General features: G+C 35.5%; 2 protein-coding genes across 2 annotated transcripts in view; both read right to left on the bottom strand.

Annotated features, from left to right (window-relative positions):
* Positions 1-1,367: 1,367 nt before the first annotated feature.
* Positions 1,368-10,380, bottom strand: LOC148956833 (uncharacterized; the record flags this gene model as incomplete). Its single annotated transcript, XM_089092176.1, has 2 exons — positions 1,368-4,467; positions 10,267-10,380. Coding segments are annotated over 2 exons (201 nt in total), but the record flags the coding sequence as incomplete, so codon positions are not given.
* LOC148956832 (protein regulator of cytokinesis 1-like) overlaps positions 10,273-19,299 on the bottom strand; it is a 43,307-nt gene continuing 34,280 nt past the window's right edge. The window contains exons 7-8 of the mRNA XM_089096534.1: positions 15,028-15,267; positions 10,273-10,432 (exon numbers count right to left, since the gene is read on the bottom strand). Of these exons, the coding sequence (XP_088952660.1) occupies positions 10,382-10,432; positions 15,028-15,267 (291 nt within the window). The 3' untranslated portion in view covers positions 10,273-10,381. The remainder of the gene's footprint in view (positions 10,433-15,027; positions 15,268-19,299) is intronic.

The following is a 19,299-nucleotide window of genomic DNA, read 5'->3' as shown; positions in this document are numbered from 1 at the left end:
ATACTTGAAAATAATTTCATTCAAATTTTCAACAGACAAAATCGTTAATTTCTACCTTGACGGTTTGGATTGTTGTGAAATCAATTACAAGGGCACACGATAGCATGGGCACCAATGCACTATAGCCAAAACAACAGATGTCATAATTTTTTGCGGTCTCTAAGGGTACTAGCTCCATATTTTCCTGTCTTGACCTGTTTCATTAATAATGTATATAAGGCAGCATCGAAATCTAAAATTATACGACCAATTTACATAAAGGATCGATAAAGTTCATCATAAATGGTGTCAGTCAAGTGGTTATTAATAGAAGTTTTGTTTAGACTTTAACTTGACAAATATGTAAAAATTGCCTGCGGCAGGAATTAAACCTGCAACCTTTGGAGAACAATATCAACACGCTATCGATTGCGCCAAGCATACTTAGAAGGGCACAATTTTAAAATAGTTGATGTTATAGTTAAATGATACTATCAAAAGACGATGATTAGAAAAACTAACCATTGCACATACTGGACTTAGTCCGGGTTGTAGCGGTTGTAAGCAAACAAGTAAGAGACGACTAGGTCCCTTAGTAAAAACTACAATAACCCATAAATTCTAAGAAAAGAATCAGATCAAAACAAGAAGTGCACTATTAGAACTGCCTTGTCCGAAATCCCTATATATGTAACTTACAGTCCTTTTTCTGGAACAACAAGGAAAATATATTGGCTTGAAAATGGAAAAGTGGCTGAAATCACGATATTCTACATATACGGCACCTTTTTCTTTAATTTTTTTTTTTCCTCAAATAGTGGGGCACAGAATTACATAAAGGATCGACATAAACATAAGGAACGACGGCCTCTAGTTAAAATGTTAAAGAAGAAAAAAAAAAAGCTAAACGTAAAACATAAAGACAAATCGTGGTCATAGTTTTCCCCCTAAATTCTCAAGGTTAAGATTACTTAACCCCTTCAAAAAAAGAAGAAGTTTCTTGAAAGTTCATACTGGATCCCCAAGCCATGAGACAAGACAAGGTATAGTGTCAGAGCTACGTGATAAAACCTAACGACTGCATGCAATCTCCGTGATGAAATAGTCTCTTGTCTGAAAAAAAAACTCATTTTCTCTTGTGAGCATCCAAAAACCAACGGACTGATCTGATTCCCACTCTCTTGGGTCACTGTTCTGTTATCGGCTCTAAAAATCCATAGCATCATCTATTTGTTTTCATATTTGCTGTTGGCTGGCTGAATATCAACGACACTATCAATCATATATAGCAGATGAGAAGGCATATCTCAGAAATCATTTAAAAAGAAAAAACATACTTTATAGAAATCATTTATTAAGGCAAATTTAATTCCATCTCCTTTAAACAAACTAACAAAAAATTAAAACTAAAAAAAAATTGAGCATTTCATGCCAGTTGATGAACAGAACTACAGCCGTAACCATCATAAGTCAAGCAAAAATACAAAATTTGACATAAAATCATAAATTTAATTTTTTTTTGTAATCAGCTCTGTTAAAAATGAACCAAGAAATGTATCCTTTTTTACTTCAAGCGTAATAATATTTGACTTTTAGCATAAATTATCAATTTTTCTTCTTCTTTTTTAATAAAAAATCTGCTTCAGCAAAAAAAAAGAAGACAGAAATACTTATTAAATTATGCTATGATTACTATGATTTTTCAGTACAAACTAAACATATTGTTAAATAGATAAAATATATAAAAAAACACAGTCTTTGAAAAAGTCTAAAAAAAATGTACACACACCCATTTTAAATTAAGTTTACGCGAAGTTTAGATAAGCTACTTAATAAATATCCATTGAAGTAACTTCGAACACATAGGCTCGATAGTATAAACGACTAATCAAACGCCTTACATTCGGTTATTATTGTGCATTTTCAGTGGCTTACTGTAATGAATATGACAATGCCCCGGTAAATACTGAAAGCAATGTCAAATAGTTTGTGGTTACTATTGAAAGGAATATAGTAACTTCAGAGCGTATCAGCAACTGCTGAAATATATCAATCAATGCACACAAGCTTAATCGATGGCGATATCAACAATGTTTGGGTATGGTACTTTGAATATGTAACCAAAAATGAATCTTTTCACTTTCGTGTTAACTCTCAAACTTATACATTTATTACTTAATAAGAGAAAACAAAATTCCTAAACATAATAATAAAAAAATAACAGGCACATTTCTGGGTTCGAAATTGAATTAACGGTAAAAAAGAATGAATATTTACTAATAACTCTGAATTCCAAAACCAACATCAATAGCCTATTAAGCAACGTTTGGCAAAACAATTGCTATCCAAATATAACATAACACTAAGTCTTAGTTTCATCAAATTCAAGATTAAAAATTGAAGCATTAAAAGAAAAGAACCCACGAGGGGGTGTAACCTAAATGGGCAAATAAAACCATTTGTCTTGTCCAAGAAAAAAGTTAAATTTTTGAATTATTGTTCGCATCTCGATGTTATTGTCGTTGCTTACGAATCATTTTTGGGACTTTTATATTTAGCAAGGTGCAATTTGCCCCACCATTTCTACTAAAATGTGTTGGTGGAGAAAAAACCAATTGTGTTACTAAGTAGCCTACCCTTACAAGAGGGCGATTTCCCCTCCCCCAATGATTCGGGGAAAAATTATTATATTGCCTTTTCCCCTTGACTGTCTGGACATGGACCCATCTTGTCCCTCATCTCCCAATACAAATGGTAAGCTCCTGACTGTAGGCTACTTGCTGCTTTCAGCAGGGTCAGGGTCAACGCAATCATATGCGTTGTTAGAGGGCATAGAGATCTACCTCCAATCATATGCATTCAAATTCTTTAGGTTATACTGGTTTTAGCAAGGTGCAATTTGCCCACCATTTCTACTAAAATGTGTTGGTGGAGAAAAAACCAATTGTGTTACTAAGTAGCCTACCCTTTATGAGGGTGATTTCCCCTCCCCCAATGATTCGGGGAAAAATTATTATATTGCCTTTTCCCCTTGACTGTCTGGACATGGACCCATCTTGTCCCTCATCTCCCAATACAAATGGTAAGCTCCTGACTGTAGGCTACTTGCTGCTTTCAGCAGGGTCAGGTATTTTCGGCGTTGCCTGGCACTAAGAGCTCAGTCTTTATATGGGAATATGTTTAGCTGTAAGCTCCCAAGGCAAAGGTTTCACTGTAAGCTCCTCAAGAAACAAAAGACCAAGTCTGAAAGTTGCCCAGCTGAAAAGTGTGACTGCAGTAGATGCAAGTAGACAATGAGCTTTTCTACAACTAGAGAGGTGAGCCTCAACGGTGTTTCCCTTTTTGTAAAAGGAGGGTTGAGATTTTTTTGGAAGTTCAGAAATTTTGGACTGTTTATTGTGGTGTTTAATTTAATAATTTAAAATCACAGATGAGAAACATTAAAATGGGACGAGACGAAATCAAAACTTTTAGTTGAAGACAACTTCGAATACATTTGCTTAATTGCCCTTCTTCTTGTAGATTTTGAAAACAATCTCTTTTTTTTATTAAAAAAAAACAACAAAAAAACAAAACAAAATACACTTAAAATGTTTGTGTCTTCATTAAAAAAAATCTTGCCCCCTCCCTACATTTCCGCGAATTTGGGCAACTGTGGCTACACAATTTAAAGACACATTATAAAAAGTAGCTTATATAGTTTCATACATTTCATATTAACAGGTTCAATTCCGCCCGAGGAGAGAGTACAGTTTCATTAAATCAATCTTTTTGGAAACTAAACGAACACATATAAGTTACTACTCGGACTATTTTTTCTTGGAATATTCAAAAAATTCCAGCCAATTGCAATATTATTTTATAAAAAATTAAATAATAATACTAGGAAAGACTACGTTTTCCAGGTATTTTGTAAGTAAATCCCGAAGTTTTGGCCAGTTCCTGAGACAAGATTCCCGAACATTACATGTTTTTGTAACAGAATTAATAAAATACCACGAAAAAAAGGAAAATAAAACATATTAAGTTTTTGGTTGATTTTTTTCTTCAACTTCAGTTAGTTAATATTTACAAATTGAGACATCGTAAATGGGTTTTTCTTAACTTGGGGGGGGGGGGTAGGCCATTTTTTCATAATCTGTTTCGCATAGTAAAAAAATTAAACATAATTAATAAAAACACTTTACCCATAAAAACACTGGGGTTAAAATAAAATATTCTAAAAATCCAGATATACTAAAAACAAACTTATATAACAAATCAGTCCAAGAAGATATGGGTTGGTCATCATCAATGTAAAATATAACTCTTTAAAAAAAGGGGGAAATCAGTGGTTAATATTGACCCTCGGCACGTAATTTGTGGTGTGATTTGTCTGAACCAAGGGAATATCCTCCGCAACTACCATCGTTTTTTATGCTCGTCCTTTGATACACCACCTGGTCGAAGAGACACGACCATCAATAGTCCGCCAATGACAGATAGCATCTAGAAAAAATACGATATTAAATAAAATGAATAAATAGAAAGCACGATGATTAAATAAATATTATAAATAAATAAACAAATAATGTTACGATAATTTAAAACTTTAAAATAAATAATACAGAAGTAAATGATAAATAAATAAAAAAAAACAAAGAAAATAATATCCAATATAGCTCTTCTAGATAGGTAGATAATGCAGTCAAAGGCAAAGGACAAAAAAACCCACAAAATCTGAAATATAAATTGAATATACTCGAAATTCAAGTTTAAAAACATTAAATGGAATCTTTTTCTCTGAATTGAGGCATTATTAACAAATATTCCTATTCGTTTAATGATATGGAGATTAATAGAATTAACGTTATCTGGAGAGATTTCCCCATAAAAGCTGCAGCCCCCGAAATACTGCATGCAAATGGTACAGATCATTGCTAATACCACTACACACTGGATATGTCTCCAGGTTTACCTCATTTTAAAATTATTTTTCGGTCCTATCAGTTTTTCCCTACTAAGAGTAGCAGTGAACGGCGTATCCAGAATTTCTGTTCGAGGGGGGGGGGAGAACAAAAAAAAACTTTACAAATGTATCAACATTTCCTTATGTCCATTTTCACTAATTTTTTTACGATCCGGGCAAACACTTCAAGGGGGGGGGTCAAGCCCGGAACCATTTACCATAATAAAAAAGGCTGAAAACAATGGCATTAACCTACCCTCATACATGACACCCCTGCTAACAAGTATAGCACAAGATACCAGATCAACCCTTGCGACCAAGAATGCGTCCATTAGGCGTATATAAAAAGATTTTCCAGTCTGAACTACCCTTAAGGGATTTTTTTGCAATTTAAATAACAAGGAGTCGAACTCTAATTCAGAAACAAGCAGACTTAAAATTACAGAGCTCTTAATTCAAAATAAACAAGATTATTTTTTTTTTATAAAAGAAAGTTTTCAAAAAGTCATCTTGCCGTGTAAACAAAAAAGTAATGGGAAACATCCACTAGGCATACATCACAAGGTTTTCCGGTCTGACGAGCCTTTAGTTGTATAAACTATGTGACTTTTCAAAAATAAATGCGCAATCGTGTGGCATATGGGAAGCTCAGTATATAATTTTGGAAATACTTTTAAACAGATTGGCTATCCAAGAATTTTTAGTCGAAAGCAGATTGGTCCTCCGTAGAGCAAAATCGTAGTTTGGAGGCCGGAAATGGTAAAAAAGGCCACTTTCCCATGGCAAAATACTTTTGGTTAGTTTGAAAGGGCTCTAGAACTTTGAGATAGCGTTCGAATGCTAATTCTGATCTTCTAAGACCATCAGTTTGGCACGATCACCCCTTGGGAAAAAACCACAAACAAATAAACACGCATCCGTGATTTAATTCTAGGAAAAAACACAAAATTCTATATATTTTTTTTTATATAGGAGCTTGTAACTTCTATAGTAGGGTTCTCTAACACATTAAATCTAATGGTGTGATTTTCGCTAAGATCGCTTGCCTTTTTGGAGGTATTTTTCTAATTTCCAAAAATCAGGCAAATTTTCTAAGGCCCGTAGTGTTTTCTGTGTAGCATTAAACTTGATGAGCTTTATAATTTGGAATCGGCACAAAAAGCCAATTTTTTTATGTCTTAAATGTTATCAATGTAATTTTTTTTAGAGTTTTGGTTATTATTGGCCCAAGATGCTCCTTACTTACAGTTCGTTTCTACGGACAGTTTGACTCTACACCATATATTCCGCATGTATTTTGGAATAGAATATCCCAGAATTCCTTTCTTTTCTCCATTCTTGTCATTCGTCTTTTTTCCCTTTGGCTGCACAACTCTACACGTGGGGAGAATTTTCAGGGAAAAATTTTCCAAAGAAACACGCTTGACCCCTTAATATCCGAACTGGATGATAGAATCTAGTATCAATTTTTTTGGGCTTTTTATTTTAGACTATCTTAAACTATGTTTTATTTTGGAATACCTTTAAACAGCCAAACCATCGTAGTACACACCTCAGACCATGGACAATGATTCCATCTTTCTACTAACTCCCAGATACTATAATTTATCAGTTGACTCTGTTTTGGGGTGAAACCATCGATATTTTTCCCGCTTTGATGTTATCATACTATATGAGAAAACAAGGGCACTTTTTGAATTAAATTACCACAGAGATCAAATGTTCGCTAAATATCTCAACAGTCAATTCTTTGATCTGGAAAGCTTTAGAGATAACAGACATTTACACGGCATTCAAGTTCTATAGTAACAAAATAAGAGTTAACAAGCCTCCTTACCTAAAACACAAAAATTCATATGTAGACTCTTTTGTCTAATTGTGGAAAAAAAATTGTGGAGAAAAAAAAAGCCAAATCAAAGCGAAAAATTGGATCAAAGTGGGCAATTCCCCAGCAGCAGTGACCCCCCAGCCAAATCGCCGTGGTCAACTGCCACAGTTGTCCCCTCCTCTTTGAACGAATCTGATATACAGCATCTTCCCCTAGGACTTAACTCAACTTGACACTTGACGAATTACATCAAACAAAGCGTCTTCTTTTTCAAGTTTAGAAAATCGCTTCAATATCAAACCTAAAAGCCTTGGTGGCAGATCCCTAACCAGAAGGAATCTTGTCTTTGGAACCATGCTGCCCTATGATGTATACTGCATTTTACTTTTTCAGGAACATAGACATGGAAGCGAAAAAAAAATTGGCAAATATGATATCAGGGGATAGAAGAAAGCTGTATATATGGCTCAGAAGTCATCTGTGGTGATGAGAGATAGATAGATAGATAGATAGAGAGAGAGAGAGTGGTATTTTTATAGTTATTTAGAGATAGCGAGGGAGAGAGATATAGAGATAGAGAGAGACGCATAGAGAGAGAGAGAGAGAGAGAGAGAGAGAGAGAGAGAGAGAGAGAGAGAGAGAGAGAGAGAGAGAGAGAGAGAGAGAGAGAGAGAGAGAGATAGAGTGAGAGATAGAGAGATAGAGAAAGAGAGAGACAGACATAGAGAGAGACAGAGAAAGAGAGAGAGAGAGAGAGAGAGAGAGAAACAGAGAGAGAGAGAGAGAGAGAGAGAGAGAGAGAGAGAGAGAGAGAGAGAGAGAGAGAGAGAGAGAGAGAGAGAGAGAGAGAGAGAGAGAGAGAGAGAGAGAGAGAGAGAGAGAGAGAGAGAGAGAGATAGAGAGATAGAGAGAGAGATAGAGATACGGAGAGAGAGAGAGGGAGACACATAGATAGAAAGAGATAGAGAGAGACATAGAGACAGAGATAGACACATAGAGAAAATGATAGAGAGAGATAGATAGATAGATAGATATATATAGATAGAGAGACAGAGACAGAGACAGAAAGACAGAGAGAGACAGAGAGAGACAGAGAGAGAAAGAGAGAGATAGAGATAGAGAGACATAGAGATAGAGAGATAAAGATAGAGAGAGAGAGGAGAGAGAGAGAGAGAGAGAGAGAGAGAGAGAGAGAGAGAGAGAGAGAGAGAGAGAGAGAGAGAGAGAGAGAGAGAGAGAGAGAGAGAGACAGAGACAGAGAGAGAGAAAGAAAGAGAGAGAGAGAGAGAAAGAGAGAGAAATTGTCAAACTAGCTCTAATCTTCCAGCGTCTAGCCATATTGAATAGCACCAGTGGTTCTGACTTGAACGAGGTTGTGTCGTTCGAGCTCTGTATTTTTCCACCATCACTTCTTAGTTCGGTCGAGGTGATGTGGACAGCTGACATCCCATCTTTAATAAATTTACTTACGAAAACTGAGGGGATCGATAGTCCAGAGACATTGCCAACCTCCAAGAGTTTTGGACGGTGGCTGGCTAGTCCACAAAATACCGTGGACTACCCGATCCATACACTCTAAGGTGGCAGGATTTTAAGTAGACTATGTCAAAAGACATTTCGGCCAGACAGTGGTAGTTTTTGACTCTTTAACTGTTACAGCAACGACGAAAAATTGCACACAGCTGAAAAGAACCAAAGGTTTGTCGTATTCAACGATTGAATTCTCTGGTAACATGAAGATCGTCAAAAGTAAGGAGCAATTTTTGAAAAGACCAACAAATAAACAACGCTTCATCGACATACTAACTGAAAGGCTGGCGAACTCAGAATGTCAAGTTCTACATGATCAAAATGATACCGATGTCTTAGTTGTACAAACTGGATACACTTGTGCTGAAACTTTGTCGACACCTTTGATTGGGAATGATACCGATCAATTAGTCCTTCTACTGTACCATACTAAGCTTGATGCATGTGATATTTTTATGCAGACAAAAACGCATGAAAATAACCGATGAGTGTATGACATAAAACGGATCAAGCACAGACTAGGAACCAAAGCAGCAGATAATCTACTCGTTAGCCACGCAATGTTTGGCTATGATACAACATCTAGACTTCCCGGCGTCGGGAAAACAGAAGTAGTTTCCTTGTCACTTAAAGATGGTATTTTTTAGAATGCTTCCAAGATCTTCGTGACACCAGGATCCGACCGCCAGGCGATCACCGAAGCTGGATAGAAAGCTTTGCTCCGCATATACAAAGAGAAAAGCAATAAGAATATCCCGAAGGGTGTCCGGGTGCGGTTATTTACTATATGGGATGCAAGTTCAAATGCTTTTATACAGGCAGAGCGGCTTCTACCAGCTTTGGCTGCTACAAGGTACCACTTTTACTGGTGCTATTTGCAAATAATTAAGTGACAAGACACGTCCAATTCCCTAAAACCCGAAGAGTGGGCTTGGCACCTCTTTTCATCACGAAATATATATATTCCTATTATGACAGATACTTCATCAGCACTATAGTCTCCTGAAGATGGTACAGTGCCAGTGCACCAGCGGGTGAGAGTCCCTAAGATGCAGCTGCGGTCGGAAAGGTTTACACTAAAGCTTTGCTTGCGGAGAGTATAAAGAGGCGTTAAGTGCTGACGCTGCAGCAGGACAGGATGAAAACGATAATGAAGACGAGTAGGAAGAAGAATTAGCTTGAGGTTGTGCTTTAAAATCCAAATTTTTTTGTGATTAATTTACCTGAGTTCCCAACGTTCGTCTTTATAACTGATTGATCTTAAGTTTTTACCTTGATTAAAGAATTGGTTTTCAAGAAGTTTTACTTAGCAGCCTTCATATTATAGGGTCCTCAGAGGTGGAAATCTGGTAAATAATAAAAAGCGGATTTTCGACCTTATATTTGGCATTACACTACTTTATTTGATATAAAATGATCCTGTGGTTGCAGGAATCAGTCAGATAATGATCTGCATAATTTATCCACACCTCCCCCCATTCATGAAGTTGGAGCTGCATTTCAATTTTTCATGCATCCTTAACTGAAAATCTCTTCGAGCAGCTTTAGGATTGCTAAAGCTGCAATCCTATCACAGGATCTATGTGAATAGTTTTTAGGGACAGCCCTTTCCCAAAATTTAAAAAGAAAACACTGCTCTATTCAGAAGAGAAAACAAAATTTATACTTTCTAGTGATTTAAGTTTTTCTAAGTCTGGAGATGTTAAATAACCTTTCTAAGAATTCGGGAAAAGTAGGTGTCGACTTTTGTTTCTTTTTTTTTTGTCGTTTATTAGGATCTTTTATCCAAGCTCTAAAAATTATAGCAAAATCGCCTATCAAGACTTAATAGTTTGGCACACCCCCTAATAATTTTTTTTATAATGGGCGAGATAGGGGTACCGAATCCTATTACTAAACCTATTGAAGAATTTTGAAAGATAGAAAAGAAAAACGTTCATCATACCACAATTATAAAGGGAAAATATACAAAAAGACTCACTTTCCTTAATCCACTGTTGCTACTTATGAAAGGCACGGCAGCATCCAATCTTGGCTTTCTACTATTTGAGATAGTTAAATCTTTGTCTGGAGAATATTGTATTCTTCTCTTCAATTTATTTCTTCCTCGTCGAAGCCCGTAGTTGCTTCTCTTTTTCTTTTTGCTCCTGAAACAGTGACATAAAAAATTTTCGACAAATTTGAAATTGTCACAAACATTTCATGAAACCTAGGTAGCATTATTAGTAAAAACGATGGGTGCTCTCAAGATGTTAAAAGTTGAATAGCTAAAACCCAGGGTACTCTTTATCAGTTGAAAATTTATTAGAGGAATAAATCTGCTAACTAAGATTTTAATATCGGAATCGACAGAGTTCGAGTATGGTTTTGAAGTATGGACACTCCTAGAGACGGAGGAGGATTTGCTGGATGATTTCCAAAGAGATTGTTACGGATTGATTTGGGTACCGACTTACTGATTTTGGTACCGTAAGCTGCATGGTTATAGCTGCAGTGGGATATGGTTTAATCCCACTTCCTAGGGCTATAGTAAGAGAAAAGTTTAGAAGGTATAATATAACTATAAAGTGGGGATAATTTTAAACTGGATAATACCTTTTGTTATATTAGCTTCTTACGAGGTAGAAAGCCGCATAAGGTGTATCAGAGCCTCAATCCCATTAAAGAAAAATGTAAAAACATTTCAAATGTTTATTACATTTGTAAAAATGTAATAATGGGAATGTTGCTTTTTCTTTAAGAAAATAACCTTCATTTAATTCAAATATGGAGCAATGCTTATTATTGAATAATAGTAGGCTATCAGAGGAGAAGGTTGATCAGAAAAAGACAGACAACGTCAATAGAAGGTTAATTTGCAAAATCACTGAAAATTTAATCAATGAAAAATTAACTGCAGCATTCTTTTGTCCAAAGGTAATTGATTGGACAAAAAAAGACTGACAAGTGGTTTTGTACAGATAAATATTCATACGATTAAATGACTTATTTTATTTAATAGTATAATAATGGATTTAAATCTAATTATAACCTAAATGAAAACTGTAGCTCAATATTATTTTTTTCCCCTAAAGTTGTTTTACATTGGGATAAAAATAAACGGATTAATGCTTGTTTTTTTGTGGGTAAAAAATAAATTATTATTATTATTTAATCTGAGCAATTAGTATATTGTGATTTAAAAAAGAAGCATACGTTTTGCCTCCTCACCCAACCCAAACTACATAAGGATTTAAATCTATATGATTTAAATGAAAATATAAATATAAATGAAAAATAGTGAAAAAAGTCTATCAATTTACAGAAAATCTAACGTCGAGCCCGATAAACGAAATAAACTATAGTTACTAACAGAATACAAAAGTAAATATAGTGGTTGAACCTTTTTTAAATATATAAATACATGCATCTTAACTAAGTTTGCTATACATTAAACCAAAGAAAGAGAAGCCTCTTTTACAAAACGGAACAATTTGATAGTCCAAATGGCACAAGGATAGGCCTAGAAGGGTACAGAGCCCACAAATTCCATCCCATCTCTAGTCTAATTTAGATTGCTACATTTATGGAAGTTGGGATCAACTCCTAGAACCTTGAAAGCAAAAGACTTTGATGTGTTTAGCTAAAATCAGATGTAGATACATCTAGTGTAGTTACAAGCAATATAATTATGCTAAATAATAGCTTGAGTATCGTTGAGATTTAGAATCTACAAGATAATGCTACAGAGTGGATAGATTCCCTCAGAGGACATACGAGATGAGTCACTTGACTTTTGGATGTTCATAAGAGAGTATGCGTTTTTCCTCAAAGACAATCGAATATGTTTCATTAATGGGATTACACGCAGTCAATATGTTTCCCCAAAAGGTGACAAATTTTATACCTATATTCTATTCTGTCTCATAGCTCGGGGAGTAAGCACGAACTATCAGTGGAAATGTTTCTATTCTGGAGGGGGGAAGGGGACTAAGAGTTTTGGGCGAAGGAAGACGAACTATTCTTGCCAAGTTCTCATAGAACGGTATGCGCTGGTCTTTTCTGTTTTGTGCTTGTCGTCTAACAGGCTCTTTGGCCTCTAAAGTATATGTAAAGATTAACTAGACAAAGTATGAGTATCATAGATTCAATTTATAAAGCGTTAAAAAAAAGTTGCCCAACAGGCTATTTGACTAGTAAAGTATAGGTAAAGTATAACTAAATTAAGTAGAATAATAAAAAATGTAAGTAAAAGTCATTTGTCAAGCTCTTCGACTAGTATGGTAGAAGTATGTAAAGCAAAAGTTTAAAGTATAAGTGATCAAATGAAATATATAAAGCATAAGCAAAAGGACCTTGTCGTCCGACAGGCTGTTCGGCCAGTAAAGTATAGGTAAAAGTATATAATAAATGAGATACAGACATTTAGCCTCCCAGATGTTGGCCGAAGAAGAAATGAGACATACCAAAAGCGAATGAATTTTGAAAGTGCTTTTCAGAATATCTTTAGGTAGGATAGCCATGCTGTTTATGTGTTTATTTGTCTTTTTCAATAAAAAAAAACATTAAATTAATATTTTTAGTTTGTACAATCGGGTTATGTAGGAATCTTCTGCTAAAGCAAAATTGAGATTCAATTCTAGATATTTGAAAGTGCTAGCAATAATGGACGTAATTTCACGGAATTAAACGATAGTGGAAAAATTTCATTTAATATAAAAATATTAAAGAAAAATGGCAAGACAGATTTCTTTTATATATCTTTAGGGAAAAACACCGATGACCGTGATGATTTAACAGGCTAAGCAACTGCGTTTATAAATTAGAACTCATTTTTCCATGGGTCTAAAATTTCAATTTTGCTAAAAAACGCAGTTTTCGGCCCAAACACTTTCATTGAACTAATATAATTCAACTTTTCATGATGAATTCGAATATACAATCTGTATTCTTCCACCATTAATACTTTATAACTATTTTTTTCGGAAAATTTGGGTATTTTGGATTCCTTAAGAATATTTAGAAAATTTCTAAAGAATTATTTAGGAAAGTTGTTTAATTGCTTTTGTTTTTTAAATTATAAACAAAACTATAGAATCTTTTTTTATAGTCTCATACGGTAATAATTTTTTAAATCATTACAGTATGATAAACTTTGATAAACATTTTTTTTTAGGTTGTTGAACTTTTACTTTTTCATGAAAGAACTTGCATATCATAGGAGTGTCCGGGGTACCTCTGGTATATCAGCCCCTATAAAAAAGTAAAATATATAAAGACTAAATGAAAGCAGAAGCATATTTTGCCTAAAAATGCTTTCAACCAATGATGTTGGTTTTTCAAATTAATTTAAGGGTTGACTTGAGTATACTTCGATAATAATTATTTTAAAAATAGACATTTCAGGCAGGATACAAATTATTCAACAGCATAGTTTTCCCGTTTAAAATTTTGGAAAAAGACTGGCACCCCTTCAAGGGGGTGCCTCCAAATCTTCAAAAGATTTACGAACATCAGAGAAAGCTGAAATCTTCAATGCAACAAGAAAATAATTAAAACAGAATAAAACCTTAAATTGTAACTCTGGAATTTTGAATGACATTCCTTTTGCACCCCTTAGCTTGGGTGCCTCCAAAAGGTCAAAAGATTTCCAAATTATCAGAAAAGAGGAAAAATTTCAATCTAGCAAGAAAACATCAGAAAACAGAACGCAGCTGAAAACTGTATCTATTTTTGGAAGGTCCTTCTTCATGAGGTGTTACTAGAAGTTCCTATCCACCTTAAAGTTTATCATTACATATTTTGTTACTTGCACAAATCAGCCTCCTGTATAGTCCTCTACCACTCAACGCCTTTCAAAGTACACCAGACAGACTGCCATGCGCCTTAGTTATACAGACGACCACACTTGACCAAAACTGTGTGGAAAAGAGAAGAATTGAAACCCAGACTTCATTGAAAATGTTAACATACAGGGTTTTATTTTCGGTCGAAGTTCGAAAAAATAAAAATACAAACAAAAAAAACCTTGAAAATAATAATTTAAAGAAACCTAAAAAATAGAAAAATTATTATAACAAAAATATGCTACCCCCCCCCCCCCCAAAAAAAACATATTTCAGTGACTACTCATCACTCTCAGCTGAGTTCTAATACGTGTCTGAGGCTGCAAACTTCTGGACATGGTTGATCCTAAATCTTGGCATAATTTTTTGGTCTCCAATTGCCTTCAAATGGCTCATATGACTGATCTGATTTTGAAATATCCGTTTTGCCTTACTCTAATCAGCCATGGCTCTCAAGTCTTTCATCACTTCCACCAAGTTGATAATTCAATCGAATCTACTGATTTTTTAGTTTGATCAACTTGATCGAAGTGACGAAAGACTTGACAGCCATGGCTAATTAGATTGAAGCCAAGACACATAGGTCACGACCAATAAGTTCTGTGTGAGCCATTTGAAGACGATTGGAGCCCGATTTTCCCAAAAATTTCCTGAATTTTCGGTATAATTCACTAATTTTTTGCGACTTAAGTTAAGACCCACCAAATCGCGCCACCTGTCCAAAAACAAGACCTAATTACGCACATGGATTTGTGTATTTCACTCTATGATAAGTAGTTAATCCTTATGCAAGGTTAAAGTTAAGTTCAAACTATTAATGTTATACTCTTTTGATTAGAAAAAATAAAGAAAGAGAGAAAGAAAAAAAAGAAAGAAAGAGGCAAAAGAGGAAAGAAAAAGGGGGAGACAAAATTTACTTCGTATTCTTTTTTTTGTTTTCTGATGAAATCTACGACTCTCTCTCCATAGACCAATAGAGGTGTTTGTGGGTGATCCTTATCGTAGCAGTTAACAGCTCTAGCTACTTCACTTTCTAAGCGTGTTAGATGTTTTCTCTCTTTCTCCTCTAAAAGTAGGGCCCCTCCACGATTTGAATATCTATTGGTGTTGGGTGGTTTGTCAATAAGCTTGCGCCGAAGCTCTTGGTGTTGACGGAACTAAAAACCAAGAAAAAACCATTAGTTTTGGATGTTGTTTTAAGCACAATTTCCTAGATTTAAAAAAAGAAAAGTTGGTTACTGAAAGAGTTAATATGAATAGTTGAAGTAAGAAAAAGGGAGAAAAAATTGGAAATAAAAATAAAATAAAACGGCAGAGAAGATTTGAAGTTCAAGAGTGAAGCCATGGTCTAACATGAGTTGAATTTGAATTTCATAGTTTCTTAGGCCAGCAAAGCTGTATTTGAAATAGATAGTGGCTTCCGCTTATTAACGACGCATAGGACGCTATAAACTGTCGATATTTCAATCACCGAGTCTTTCTTAGAGGGCAGGTGGCAAGCCTGCTGTACAACCTTGTCTCAGCTGGATCGAACCCTTGGATTGAACCTTAAAATGTAAAAATATTTTTACTGTTATAACTTTAATAAATCAAATAATATTAACATTTTGATTACTAAATATCAGTATATGTATATTTAACTGACAATGCACATTCATTTGTATTTTTTTCAGTCAAGTGCAAATTATGTTCTGGCCTCTGGAAGGCATAGAGGTTTTGAGCCCAACTTATGTTAATTTCTGCTCGTTTCGAGTTTGACTCGGTTATTTATTGTAATTTTTGTTCGTTTTGGGTTTCATTTATTTATCGATGCTGATGTGTGGTAGTTTCACGTTTAGTAGATTATTTGATTTTATTTTTGCTCATTTTTTGTTTAATGGAGTTCTTTACTTTACTTTGAAAAACTTATTTTGTGAAAGCTTTCTAAATTAATTTCTGTTCGTTTTATACTGACGTAGCCTTTTAAGATATAAAGAAAATAATACTTTAAATCTTTTCGTTTTTTTAAGACTTTATAGTTTGGCCTGCTTTTGTATGCTGGAGAATAATTTTCCGCAATTTTTAACGACATGGACCCTTTTAAAAATCTGGACACAAACAGTAGTATTTAATTTAGTTTCATACCTTCTCTAGTTGAACTGAAATGGAAAACATGATGCCATTCGCAAAAAAATCTGTTTACTTTCTTTCATAGCTTGGATACACTTACGCTATTTTTTTAAATTTTAAGAGCAGAAGCAGCCCCGACAGTTTGAACATAATAACCTCGGTCGTTCTTGGGATACTGCTGAGATGCCTTATTTGGAATTAGCATTAACGCAGTACATTTTGATTTAATCTTATGGCAACATTTAGTTTTTAAACATAAAGTCAAATGGGAGTGTGGGCGTGGGAAGGGCTTTAGTTTCCCTCCAATCACTTTCAATTATTAAAAAGGGCATCAGCCCTTTCTATTTTCAATCAAATGAGCCCTTTTCGAAGTTCCTACGACAACTCCTTCGATACGAAGTGCCCTGGTCTAAACAACAACAACAACAACAAAAATAATACATTATACCCACATCGATCTTTACTATAAAATTTCAAGCCTTCCAATCACTTTCGACTATTAAAAAAGGCACTAGCCATTTCAATTTCCAATCGAATGAGCCCTTTTCGGAGTTTCTACGACAACACTTCCTATAAACACTTTATATGCCCCCCAGGGCATAAATTACAACAGTTACCCTAAGGGCTGTGAGGGTGGTTGTCATCCCCTAAGACCTAATTTCCAGAACTTTCAACTACGTTAAACAAAATGGCTATCTCAAAATTTTGATTGGATGTGTCTGGGAAAATGGTGGGCGTGAGAGGGGTGTTAGTCTTTCTCCCATCACTTTCAACTAATAAAAAAGGCACTAGCCCTTTCAACTTCCAATCAAATGAGCCCTTTTGAAGTTTCTACGACAATACTTTCAATAAAAATATTATATACCCCCAGGGGATAACTTAAAACCCGCAACCTGAGGGCTGGGGGGGGGTGTCATCCTCAAATAACTAATTTCTAGAACTTTCTACTACGTTAAACAAAATGGCAATCTGGAAATTTTGGTTGGATGTGTCTGGAGGAATGGTGGGCGTGAGAGGGGGGTTAGTTATCCTCCAATCACTTTCAACTATTAAAAAGGGCACTAGCCCTCTCAATTTCCAACTGAATGAGCCCCTTTTGAAGTTTGTACGACAACTATATCATTAAAAGACTTATATGCCCCCAGGGCATAACTTACAACCTTTGCCCTGGGGACTCTGGGGGGTTTGTCATCCTTAAATACATAATTTCCAGAACTTTCAACAACGTTGAACAAAATGGCTCTCTCTAAACTTTGATTGAATGTGTTTGGGGAAATGGTGGGTGCAAAAGAGGGGTTAATTACTCGCCACTCACTTTTGACTATTAAAAAGGGCAATTTCAATTTCCAATTAAATGAGCCCCTTTTGAAATTTCAACAACAACTTTCTATATAAACCTTATATGCCCCTAGGGCATAGCTTACAACCCTTGCACTGAGGGCTCCGATGTGGTTATCATCCTAAAAGACCTAATTTCGAGAACTTTTTACTACGTTGAACAAAATGGATATCTCAAAATTTTGATTGGATGTGTTTGGGGAAATGGTGGGCGTGAGGGGAAGGGTTAGTTACCCTTCAGTCACTTTCGACAATTAAAAGAGCACTAGCCCTTTGAATTTCCAATCGAATGAGCCCTTTTCCAAGTTTCTACATATGACAAAGATTTCAATAAAAACCTTATATGCCCCCAGGGCTTAACTTATAACCCTTGCCCTGTCGGTTGTAGGGGAGTGTCCTCCTTAAAAACATAATTTCTATCTAGAAATCCACAACACTGAACAAAACTGCTATCTAAAAATTTTGATTGAATGTGTTTGGGGAAAGGGTGGGCGAGAGAGGGGGGCTAGTTACCCTCAAATCACTGTCGACTATTAAAAACACTAGACCTTTGAATTTCCAATCGAATGAGCCCTTTTTCAAGTTTCTACGACAAAGATTTCAATAAAAACTTATTTGCCCCCAGGGCATAACTTATAAACCTTGCCCTGAAGACTCTGGAGGGAGTCTCCTGCTCAAAGGTATAATTTCCTGAACTTTAACTGCGTGGAACAAAATGGCTATCTCAAAATTTTGATTGGATGTGTTTGGGGAAATGGTGGGCGTGGAAGGGGTGTTAGTTGCCTTCCAATTACTTTCGACTATTAAAAAGGGCACTAGCCATTTCAATTTCTAATCGAATGAGCCCTTTTTGAAGTTTCTACGACAACGCATTCTATAAAAACTTTATATGCCCGCAGGGCATAACTTACAACCCTTCTCCTGAGGGCCGTGAGGGGGTTGTCATCCCCAAAAACCTAATTTACAGAACTCAAAACTAAGTTCAATAAAATGGCTATGTCAAAATTTTGATTGGATGTGTTTGGGGAAAAGGTGGGCGTGAGAGGGGAATTAATTGCCCTCCAATCATTTTCGACTATTAAAAACGGCACTAGCCCTCTGAATTTCCAATCGGATGAGCATTTTTTGAAGTTTCTACGACAACACCTTCTATAAAGACCTTATATGCCCCAAGGGCATAACTTACAACCCTGGCCCTGAAAGCTGGGGGGGGGAGTGTCCTCCTCAAAAAAATAATTTCTATGCGGAAATCAACTACGCTGAGCAAAATAGCTATCTCAAAATTTTGATTGGATGTGTTTGGGGGAATGATGGACGTGGGGGGGGGGCTAGTTACCCTCCAATCACTTTCGATTATTACACAAGGTAGTATCCCTTTGAATTTCCAATCGAATGAGCCTTTTTTGAAGTTTCTACGACAACACCTTCTATAAAAACCTTATATGCCCCCAGGGCATAACTTAAAACCCTTGCCCTGAAGGCTGTGGGGGAGTGCCCTCCACAAAAACATAATTTCTATTTGGAAATCAACTACACTGAACAAAATGGCTATCTCAAAATTTTATTCGGACGTGTTTTGGGAAATGGTGGGCGTGGAAGGGGTGTAAGTTGCCTTCCAATAACTTATGGCTATTAAACGGGCACAAGCCACTCCAATTTCCAATTGAATGGGCCCTTTTCGAAGTTTCTACGATAACTTCTTCAATACGAAGTGCCTTGCTCTAAAGGAAAAAATAATATAT

The sequence above is a fragment of the Artemia sp. Qi Xiang Cuo genome, chromosome 1, assembly GCF_049724085.1.
Source record: "Artemia sp. Qi Xiang Cuo chromosome 1, ASM4972408v1, whole genome shotgun sequence".
In the NCBI taxonomy this organism is placed as follows: domain Eukaryota; kingdom Metazoa; phylum Arthropoda; class Branchiopoda; order Anostraca; family Artemiidae; genus Artemia; species Artemia sp. Qi Xiang Cuo.
The sequence above is the reverse complement of the archived record's forward strand: the minus strand, read 5'-3'. Positions and strand labels throughout refer to the sequence as shown.